At 54.7% G+C, this 11188-nt stretch overlaps 1 protein-coding gene across 1 annotated transcript in view; it reads right to left on the bottom strand.

Moving 5' to 3' along the window:
• Positions 1–3044: 3044 nt before the first annotated feature.
• The window catches only part of Rhcg (Rh family C glycoprotein), a 19914-nt gene continuing 11770 nt past the window's right edge, over positions 3045–11188 (bottom strand). Inside the window, exons 4-11 of the mRNA XM_004623464.2 lie at positions 10157–10304; positions 9285–9451; positions 8453–8590; positions 8191–8327; positions 7803–7903; positions 7611–7684; positions 4039–4161; positions 3045–3444 (exon numbers count right to left, since the gene is read on the bottom strand). Of these exons, the coding sequence (XP_004623521.1) occupies positions 4051–4161; positions 7611–7684; positions 7803–7903; positions 8191–8327; positions 8453–8590; positions 9285–9451; positions 10157–10304 (876 nt within the window). The 3' untranslated portion in view covers positions 3045–3444; positions 4039–4050. The remainder of the gene's footprint in view (positions 3445–4038; positions 4162–7610; positions 7685–7802; positions 7904–8190; positions 8328–8452; positions 8591–9284; positions 9452–10156; positions 10305–11188) is intronic.

Below are 11188 nucleotides of genomic sequence, written 5' to 3' on the forward strand. Positions count from 1 at the left end.
TCCCTCATCCCTTACTCCCTCTCCAGCTAGCCCCAGTCCCAGAGCACAACCTAGCCAGAAGATTCTGGAACACATAGAATGCAGGGCACCACCAGTGAGAGGGGCCCTGAGCCTGGCAGCCCACACCTGCAGGGCCATGGCTGGGAAGAAGTGTCCCTGTACCTCCTGTTTCCCAGCCCCAGCCTGAACCTGCTGCTGGTTCCCGCATTACCACATGAATGGACACAAGCCCATCCACTCAAGCCAACCATTTGGCCAGCAAATTGACATAATTACTGAGAGTGCAGAGAAAGAAGAAAGCGCCCCCAACCCCAGAGCCCCCCAGCAGGCAGCTCCTGCAGAGCCCTTCCCAGGCTTTGTGGGCCTGTGCTCAGGGCTGATTAAAATCTTGGGCCCTTTCAAGAGCCCTAAGTGATTGGTCCCCTTAATCTGATTACGACGACGTGCAGAGCCCCTCCAGCCACCTCTGAAGGACAGCCTCAAGCACCCTGCTTGCTGAAGTACACACACACACACACACACACACACACGCACGCACACGCACACGCACACGCACACACATGCAGGCGTGCATGCATACCACAAAACCTGCTTGGGTCTGCCCCCTGGGAGCAAGGAGAGGGTGTCTGCCACCTCTCCTTTAGTTGGGGACCTTATTCAGCCATTTGGTCATCTGGTAGCTTCTCAGAGCCCCACCCCCAGATGCATGCAGCAGCTGCCCCTACCCAGACTCGGGCATCTTTCGCAGACTCTGCCAAGGTCAGGGACATCTGTCCCTGGGCACACTTTTGTGGACATAACTCTCCATCACTCAGCCTTCTCAGGTGGCTGCCCAGGTGCCCAGACCAGCCTGCCTGACCCCCATCAAGAGAGACCTTCTTTCCACAGCAGCTGTGCTTCTGGGGCTCCTGGGGGATTAGGCCTGGGCTCCTCCGCCCCCTTGGGAACTGGCTCAGCCCTCTACATCTGATTTGGACCTCTTAATCCCCACTGCCCAGCTACAATGGCTCCTTCCCCCATCCTTGCTGCTGGCTCTCAACAGCCCAGCGTGGCCCCCACCCCAAGTGGCGCTTCCCCTGGGCTGCAGCTCAGGGTGGGGGAGCAGATGGGGGGGCGGGGGTGGACAGAGAGGAGGTTCTGTCCTTGTAGCTCAGCCTCCCCTCCTAGAGCATGTGTAAGGGAGTGTGGAGCTTGTGTGGTGCCCTCCAGAGTGATCTCAAGCCTGCTATGCCCCACACCTGGGGAGTACCCCAGTCTGGGGGTCATGGAAAGGAAAATCCCACCCTCCTCCTAGGCCACCCTAGTGACCTCCCTCTTTAGCCTGAGGATGGGGCCCTGGGGTCAGAGAGCTGGAAGCAGAGAGCCAGGTACAGTGGCCTGGGCCCAGTTCTCACCCTTGTACCACTTTCCATGGCAGCAGTGACCTTGGATAGGTCCTAGCTTCTCTGGGCCTCAGTTTCCCCACCTATCAGCCCAAGATGCTTTTTTCTGTCTCTCAGAGTGGTTGAAAGGTTCAATAACAGAGGTCAAGGGAGGCCCCAACACACAACCAGGGCTCAGGGTCCAGCTGTCACCAATCCTGCATCAGGAATTTTTATTTTTTTTCCCCGGAACCAGGGATTGAACTCAGGTCCTTGCGCTTGCCAGGGAAGCGCTTATTCCACTGAGCCATCTCCCCAGCCCCAATCCTGCAGCAGGGACAGAAGACTGGTGTAGTCAAGAGTCACAGATGGGTCAGGCTCTGGGACCAGCGTTCACCCCCATAGCCCTGGTAGGGAGAGACCCACTCAATGTGCGGGTTCCCAGTGAGAGGGTCCAGGACGAAACCCCTGCCACCAACGGTGAAGCCTCCTGCCTGCCATGACTGGCACTGGGGGCTGCAGCCCTCTCCCCAGGACCCTGATCCTCGGTGCCTTCCAGAGCATCCCCTGCTGCACCCAGAGCCTGTCCTTGGGGTCCTCCCTCCCTCCTGGGCCCAGGAGGTGCCAGAGCAGCGCCCGCCCGCATCAGCTGGCATCAAAGCGCTGCGCTCTCCGTGCCACGCCGCCCCCTGCTGTGCGGCGCACACCTCCTCCTTTGTCACAATGTTTTCACTCCCGTGAAGCAAACTGTCCAATTAGAGTTGGGGCCTTGGGCTTCCATCTTCCCGACGTTTAATTATTATGCTCCCCTTGGCAGCTGCTGACAAGTCCCAGAAGCAGGGTGGAAAGGGGTTTTGTCTTCCCCCAGCATGGAAAACGAGGGGTGGGACAGTGCGGGACATGAATAGGTTGCATTTCAGCCCCTCCTCCTGCCTCCCCTCCACCAACAAGCCTGCAATGTGTGTGTGTGTGAACTGCAAGGGGGCGGGAAGGGCGGAGATGCGGGAGGGAAAGGCGAGACCTCCCCTCCCTCCCTCATCCCTGCTTCCCAGGAGCCTTTGCTTCAAAGATCTGGACTCTGCTGTTCTTGCTCCATCTGCACGTGTCAGAGTTCAAAGTAGACACTGTGTATTGGGTCAGTCCCCCTCTAGATGTGGGCTCCTGAGGGCAGGAACTGGGTGTTCCTCTGCCTGGGTTGCTGGTGCGCCCAAGAATTCCAGACTTCCCCAAAGCCACCCCTGCTCTGCAGCCACTGCAGAGCTGGCTTGGTGGAGAGGAAGTAGCAAAAGGAGGCCTCTCTCTCCAGCCTACCCCCAAGAGTGCCTCAGCAGCCCCCCTGTGCTGGATGGGTGGTGGATGGCAGCTGGCTCAAGGGCTTTTTTTGGAGGAGCTGCTGTGCCAAAGGAAGGGCCTTGAGGGAAGACCTCACCTTGGACCTGAACCCTGTCCAGACCCCTACAGGGTGGGACAGATCCCCAGTGTGGTGCCCCTAGGGCAAGGGCCAGGGCTGAGGCAGGAGCCTGGGCCTCTTGGGTCCATTTCTCCCCCAAACTGGCCATGTGGAGTCATTCACAAGCATTCTAGGGCTGGAGAATGTGGCTCAGTGGTACAGCTTTTGCCTTGCATGCGGAAAGCCCAAGTTCAATCTCTAGCACCACAAAAGGAAGAAAAAGAAAGACATAATACAAGCATTCTACAAAGAACACAAATGTTTATTTATGGAGGCCACCTGCTTGGTAGCACAGAGAAGATGGGGGAACTGGGGCTTGGGAGGAGCTAGATGGGGAAGTCAGGGGGCAGCGACGCCCAGCAAGCAGTGGCTAAGGGCTGAGGTGCCTCCTGGAAGTGTCAGGCCCAGGTTCCCTAGCCTGCAAGGCACAGATGTGGCTTCCAAGACCCTAGATGCATGCAGGACTTCTGTGGCCAGACCCCCACTCCTCCCATCTTCAGATTCTCAGGCTGCCCCTTGGGGCGAAGGGGGAACAGGGTGGGCAGAGGCACCCGGGGCTGGGCCAGCAGGCTGGAGCTGCTGGTTCACTCCTGAGTTCCTAGATCCTCCTAGAGCTCAGACAGTGTGTGGAGCCTGCAGGGAGAGAGCCAAGAGCAGGGGTCACTGCTGGGTCCTGTGCGGCCTCTTGGGTGCCTTCTTTTTTATGAACCGGGCAGACTCTAAAAACAGTAGGTTACAGCCTCCATTTTCTCACTCCAGATTTAGAGGTTTTGTTTGTTGCTTTTGCGTCTAAGGCAGGGTCAGGATATGTTGCCCAGGCTGGTCTTAAACTCCTGAGCTCAGGTAACCTTCCTGCCTCAGCCTCCCTAGTGATGGAACTATAAGTGTGTGTCCCAGTCCCAGGCTGCAAGCTTGTGCTGTCCCTAAAGCCCAAGCATGCTCTCCCGCCATGTACTTAGCTGCTGGCCCCAACCCATCTGTCTCCCAGCTCTGTCCTCCAAGGAGCAAAGACAGTCAGTAAGTCAAATGTGCCCAGGACTCCCTTGGCACAATCTCCCCGTCTCGCCGGCCGGCCTGCCCTCTCCATCCCACGAAGGGGCAAGAAAGCACATCCTCGTTTCTTCCTGCTGTCTTTCTGCCCACTTGCACCTGATTCTGAGGACAGAGGCCCCACCGGGAGCACTGGGTATTGTCCTGAGGAAGAAGCCAGGCCCAGGCTGACCTCACTTGCCTGAGAGCTTAGGATACCAAGACCGGTGAGAAGGCAGGTGAGCCTGAGGACACCATCACAGCCGGGGGCTTGAGGGTGGGGTCCTCCGGGGCGTGACCAGCACTGCTCTCTTCAGGCACCTGTGGAAAAAGAGGGCAATTCTGAGGGCCCGGTCCTGGGCTGTATTCCAGGCCCCCTAGTGTCCATGGTGGAGCTAGAGCACCTGGCCAAGCCAGGAGCTGCAAATGATGAGTGGCGAGCGCCACATGGTGGCCGGCACGCAGATCGCGGCACAGACGTGCTACTTGGTCTCCCGCTCCTGCTTCTCTGTGGGCAGTGTCCCAGGCGCTGGCACAGTGAGGACCACTTAGCATCCTTGCCCAGCTACGACAGTGGTGAGATATTCCAGTGAGCCAAAGAATTGTGATTTTACACACCTTATGAGCAAGTGTGGAGGATTCTGGGAGATTGTGCTGAGCCCGTTTTTGAAAGATAAGAAGTAGGGCAAGTGAGAGGCATTTGCCAGGATCCTGACAGCGCAGATAGGTCCTAACATAGGGTGGGAGCGGGGCTGAGGTGGGCTTGCAGGGGCACCTGGAACTGGACTGGGATGTGACGTGGAGTGTGACAGATCCTCCCTGTTGTGGCTTTCTCACAAACCACCTCTTTCTGGCCCTAGTGAGCCCCTGTCTCACCCCATCCTCAGGGAAGCCACCTCAGCTTTCAGGGAGGACAGCTCAGGGGCTTTCCAATGGCTTTCACTCCTAGTGGTGAGGAACTTCTTTACTTCCTGAGGCAGAGTACTGGCGAAGGTAGCTGAGAGAAGGTGTGAACTTGGAATAAATGACTGAGATCAAAACAGAACCCAGAGGAAACCTCTATGTACAGACACTGGTAATATCTCCAGCATTATTTCATGAGCATAAAACCCTTGTGGTTTCTAATTATGGTGTCTCCAACAGCTTACTGTCTGACTTTAAAGACAGAATGAAAATAATTTGTGCTGAGAAAAAAGCAAGTTTATTAAGAATGTAATAACATAGAACAATTTTTATACTAGAGAGGTAAAGAAAGAGAAGACAATACAAATTGGGCAGACAATACAATCTTCACTGTCGGGGCTGGGGAGATGGCTCAGTGGTATAAGCGCTTTCTTGGCAAGTGCAAGGGCCTGAGTTCAATCCCCGGTTCCACAATAAATAAATAAATAAATAAATAAATAAAATCTCCACTGGGTAAGAAAAATCTGTGCAGAGAAAAACAAAGAACAACAGGAAATATAGCAGAAGAAAAGATGAACAGTGCTTACAGGATGGTGGTGGGTTTTTCCGGTGCTTGGGATTAAACCCGGGATCTTGAACCTTGTACTCTACCATTGAGCCCCCAGGGCCTAGTGATGAGATTTCTTGATATTTTTCTCTATATCCAGATTTTCATGAATAAGCTACTTGTCATTTTTAATTTAAAACACACATTTAGGGAATGTAGCTTAGTAGTAGGGTGCTGGCCTAGCATTCCTGAGGCCCAGGGTTCTATTCAAGCACTGCAAAAACAAAACAAAAACAGCAGAGAGAAAAGAAAAAAAAAAAGAAAGGAAAAGGAAATTTGATGTTCATTTAAGACAGCATATACACAAAGTTATATGAATTAGAAAAGCTACGTGTAAGTTAGATATGAATTATAATGAATATTAGTTTGAAGGATGTTCAAAACTTCTGATAAGGTTTTAGCAATCCAGAGGCAGAGCCAGGTGTGGTGATACACACATATGTAACCCCAGCACCCAGGGGGCTGAGGCAGAAGGATTGCCATGAGTTCAAGGCCAGCCTGGATTGCACAGGGAGACCTTGTCTCAAAAAAAAAAAAAAAAGCCAAGAGGCAAATGTAGTAATGTTCCTCATACAGGGGGCCACAGACACAGGCTGGTCCTCCTTCCCATTTTGAGGGGCCAGGGAGGAGGCAGGGGTGTCACCATGCCCTGCCCCCTACACCATTATCCAGCCCAGGCAGGGCCCTGTCGCAGTGGTTCCTGGGAAGAGATGCCTGCTTGAGACCACAAACAGCTCCAAGGGTGGTGTGCTTTTAAAGAAACAGGACCACCCCCCTCTTTTAAAAAAGCCAATTATAGGGCCGGAGAGATGGCTCAGTGGAATAAGCTCTTCCCTGGCAAGTGCAAGGACCTGAGTTCACTCCCCGGTTCCACAAAAAAAAAAAAAAAAAAAAAAAAAAAAAAAAAGAAGCCAATTATGTTGGCACACACCTGTAACCCCAGCATATGGGATGCTGAGGCAGGAGGATCACTGTGAGTTCAAGGTCAGCCCTGAACTGCATATCAAAGCCCTCTGTCAAAAAGACAAAAAAATTTTAAAAAGAAACCAACTCCACAGCAGTCCACCATCTTCAGCTTCTAGACGCTGAAAGCAGTGGAATGTTGGGGAATTCAATTTCTTGCCCAAATAGCCACAGAGTGCATTCACATGCAGAGGCCCAGGCCCTGCTGAGTTAGGTAGATCGCCGAGACTGGTGCCCAGGAGGTGGAATGTCTTCGGGGTCTCCAGGGGCCCTTACAGAAACTGAGGTTGAGCACTGAATTGTGTGCAGACCAGAGAAGAGTGTCACCTAGCATGGTTTTTAAAAGCTCCCAGTGTCTGGGCCCCAGACCATACCAGTTCAATTCAAGTCTTACTGAGGCTTTGGAAGCTGCAGGCAGATGTGATGTGCATGTGAGGGCTGAGACCCCCAAGGTGGTTCTTCCTGGGATTCCCACCCATCACGTGCTCTGGGTTGGGATGTAAGAATTGGCATTTCTAACAAGTTCCAGGTGCTTCTGTTGGGGGTCCTGGTGGCCAGCTGAAGAGGATGCTCCATCCACAAGCCTGACCACAGGCCACTTCTGGGACTCAAGGGCGTGGGGAGAGAGGTACCACCAGATATGGTGGTGCACCCCTGAAATTCCAGTACTCTGGGAAGTTGAGGCAGGAGGATCACCAAGTTCAAGCCCAGCCTGGGCAACTTAGTGATTTAGGAAAACTCAATCTCAAAAGAAAAACTTTTTTTTTTTTTGACGGAACCAGGGATTGAACTCAGGCCCTTGTGCTTGCCAGGTAAGTGCTTATTCTACTGAGCCATCTCCCCAGTCCCACTTTTTTTTTTTTTTTTTTTTTTTGTATTTTTGGGGAAGGATCTACAGGGTTTTCAGCATCTCACTACTAGATCAGACTTGTAGTGATCCGCCTGTTTACAGCTGCCCAAAAGCTGGGATTACAGGCATGTGCCACCATGCCCACTCTCAATTGCCATCTCAACACACCTTGGGGGGCGGGGCTGGCACGGCAGACCCAGGGATCGAACCCCCAGTTCCTGCACCTTTTTGCAGATGCTTTAGTCCACTGAGCTATTTGGCCAGCCCTAAGATAAATTTTCAAAAAAAAAAAAAAAAAAAAAAAGCACGTACACCGCCCCCTCTGATCCTGAGGTGGGAAGGCAGTGAGGAGAAGGGAGTCTTCAACTTACACTGCCCCTCACCAACGAGCCACAGGTGGGTTCAGGTGGGGGGTGCAGCTGCCCTTGGGGGGTCTGTGGAACTCACCTCCCAGTAAACTTCATCCTCAAAGCAGTTCTCATCAGCTGCTTGTCCCCAGAAAGGCAGTCTCAAAATGACTCCTGAAGAGTGGAAACCCGAGGTGGTCAGGAGATACTTGCTCTCCATTCACTCCAGCTCTTCCCCTCAGCTGGGACCCACCAACCTCCCTCCAGACAGATCAGGGCGCCCCTCACTTACCCACCATGAGGCCGCCCACCAGGGCCATGGCCAGGCTTAGGAGGAGGCCGAACACCTGGAACTTGCCCTGAATTCTTGAGGTCTGGACTTCCTTTGGATACCTGGGGTGGAGAAGGAGCAGGGCCCCACACAGAGGACAAGTCACCCCGAACTGCCACCTCACAAATGTTCGTGGGCACATCAGCTTGGGGAACCCCAGGGTCTAGCCTTTCCAGCTGTGGAATGGGGGTGCTGGACAGATGGGTATTGTCTATGATTTGCAGAGGAAATGAGGTTGGGAGAGAAAAGTAGGGGAGAAGGACAGTGTGGGACCCCAGCAGGCCAGAAAGGAGGAGGTGTAGAGGAGGAAAGAGGGTCCCCCACCTCGCTGCACCTCCAGTGAATTTACCCTTGCTGTCCATATATATCAGGGCTGGCAAAAGTGGCTGTCACAGCACCCACGATGCCCCCCAGGATGCCAGGAATGCCGTGCAGGTTGTGAATGCCACACGTGTCCTGGATACGCAGCCGGGACTCCAGGAATGGCTGAGGGGGAGAGGTTGCTTAGGCTGGGGCTGCAGCAGGAACCCAGGACCTCCATCCCTCAGCATCTCCCTGGGTCACCACAATTCTTCTAGTCCTGCCTCAGCAGCCCCAGCCCATCCCCTTACCGTCAGGAACATGAAGCCCAGAGTGGAGATTAAGCCGCAGAAGAAGCCCACGATGAGGGCACCGTAGGGCGTGAGCATCATTTCAGCTGCGGTGCCCACGCCCACCCCTCCAGCCAGCGTGGCATTCTGGATGTGCACCTGGGCATGGGCAGAGTGGGCATACTCAGTTCTCTTCCAAAAGCAACTGCCTGTGCCCACACACAGAATGAGGGTGGCGCAACCCTGCTTGGGGCCCAGGGGTGGCTCAGAGTCTGTGCACAGAGCTCTGGGGGTACAGTCAGTCCCCTTTCTGTGTGCCATGGGTATCTATGTGCCCTGACTTGCGCATCCGGATGCACACGGTTCACACTGGGCACTGGCAGAGCCTGAGCTCCTGCCCCTTCTGCTTTGCTTGTGGCTATGGCTGTACAGCCTGCTCCCTCCAGTGCCCCAGTGCCATCTCTGTGTCCAGCGGCACAAACAGCTGTCCCAAGAATGTGATGCAAGGATACAATGCAACTTTATGAGCCCAATATCATCAGTGGCTAGCCCGAGGGTCAGGAACATGGTAGAGGGGAAACAGCCCCAGAAACCCCATGGGGTAGAGGGGAAGAGGAGGAGCAGGAGGAATAGGAGGAGGCAGCAGAACAGCCAGTCCATCCTGAGGATCTGGTCTGGGTTCTGCCACAATCTAGCTATGTGTTCTACATGAGTCATTGCTCCCTGGGCCTCAGTTTCCTCATCTGTGAGATGGGTATGCTACTCAGATGCTGCTGCCCCACAGAGACTCTGACAGGCTGCAGTAATCAAGGGCTCACCTGGCACAGGTGGCAGAGGGGCACCTGCTACTCACCATGTCCAGCTTGCCCTTCTTGTGCAGGGCACTAGACAGAGCCACCGAGGTCAGCACGCTGGCCGCCAAAGAGCAGTAGGTGTTAATGGCAGCTCGGTGCTGGGCATCCCCATGGGAGGACACAGCTGAGTTGAAGCTGGGCCAGTATAGCCACAGGAAGAGGGTCCCTGGGTCACACATACAGGACAGCGATCAGAGAGGAAGCATTTGCTGGCCTCTCCTGGGCCCTCCTGACAGGCACCTCTGCCTTCCCACTTTAGGAAGTCTGCCTGACCCCATGACAGAGTAAGCACCCTTCCTGGGCCCCTACAGCACCATGCCAAGAACCCTTTCCCCACTGCAGGGAGTGCTAAGGGCGCAGCTCCTCCCGTGCTCTGTCCGGGAGACAGCAGTGAGCATGTGGGCAGCGGCACCTCTGCCATGAACAGACCTGGGCAGTGGGAGTGCATGCCGGCCCCAGCCAGCTACGAACCAGGGCCTGGCTACTCCCTTGTCTGCCTCGGGGAATGCTAGGGAAAAAAGCACAGGAGACCAGCTTCCTTCAACCCCAAAGGAAAGAGGCAGACATCTGGGATTCTAGAATTGTCTACAGACAAACTGCCCCTGCCCTGCCCAACAAGGAGCCGGCAGCTGCCCACTAACTGTGGGGGGATCAGACATGGGGACCATGGCAACCTTCCCTCACCCCCGTGGTCTCCATCCATCACGGCAGGCCCCTTTCACCATGGTAACCCAGCCATCATGGTGACCCTTATGGCCCTCACACACTGTGGCAGCCCTACCCATGATGGCCCCGATCTATCACAGTGGCCTCCACCCATGATGGCAGTCCCCACCACCAAGGCAGCCCCAAGCATTGTGGTGGCCCTCACCAATCATGGCGAAGAGGTCCGACTGGTACACAGAACGCTGCCTCTGCTTGCTCTGCTCCAGATTGCGACGGTAAAGGATCCAGGTTACCGTGAGCCCAAAGTAGGCGCCAAATGTGTGGATGGTCATGGAGCCCCCCGCATCCTTCACCTGCAGGGCAAAGAGCTGTGGGGGTCTGGCGCCTTCGCTGCCTTCCCCATCTCCCACACAGCACACAGATGTGCTGGGATGCAGGGTGAGTGGAGCTTAGCTGACCGGGAGGGTCGGGTGGGGGCCCCTGAAGCCAGGTTGTGAGTTGTTGGCAACATGAGGCCCGGGCAGCAGTTGGGATGTTCCCAGCTGAGCCATCCAGGCTTGGAGAGTACCAGCTCAGCCACAGGCTGGCAGAATTAGAACCTAGGGCAGCCCTATCTCATGTCACCCGCTCCCTTCCTTGATTTCTGAGACTGCTCCCCTTCCTTTCACTCACCTATCCCAAGGCTGCCCTGCCCAGACTGCCCCTGTCCACTGTGCTAAATCCCCTGTTAAATCCTCTAGGTCTTATTCTATGTAAAATTAAAAAGTTGCGCTGGGTTTTAACCAGGGGGATGAGCCACACTAGCTGCTGGTGGAGACTGGCCTGATGTGCGAGGGATCAGAGCCAGGGGACAAGTCGGGGAGAAGAGATACGGTGTCTGGGGCTCAGCTGGTGGCTGAAAAGGTGACAAAATAGGTAACTGAATAGAGGGTGGTCTAACTCCCTCTATTAGGGGACACTACCCCAGGCACAGCTCCAATGTAGAAGAAGAAAGGGGGTCTCTCAGTGGCACCTTGCCCTCCTCTCCTTTCTAAGGAGCCTCTTATGTAGGCCTCAGAATTAGACAGCCTTTGTGAAGGGTGTCTCGGGTTGTGTACCGCACAACTCCTCTCGGATCCTTCCTTACTGATTTGCCCCCTAGATATACTGGGTCCTTTGCTTAGCAGACCAATCTTGGGATATGGTGTGCATGCAAGCGTATATGCAAGAATGTCACCCCCCTTCCATGGGATGTGTG

This window comes from Octodon degus, unplaced genomic scaffold (genome assembly GCF_000260255.1).
Source record: "Octodon degus isolate 3935 unplaced genomic scaffold, OctDeg1.0 scaffold00002, whole genome shotgun sequence".
Lineage (NCBI taxonomy): Eukaryota > Metazoa > Chordata > Mammalia > Rodentia > Octodontidae > Octodon > Octodon degus.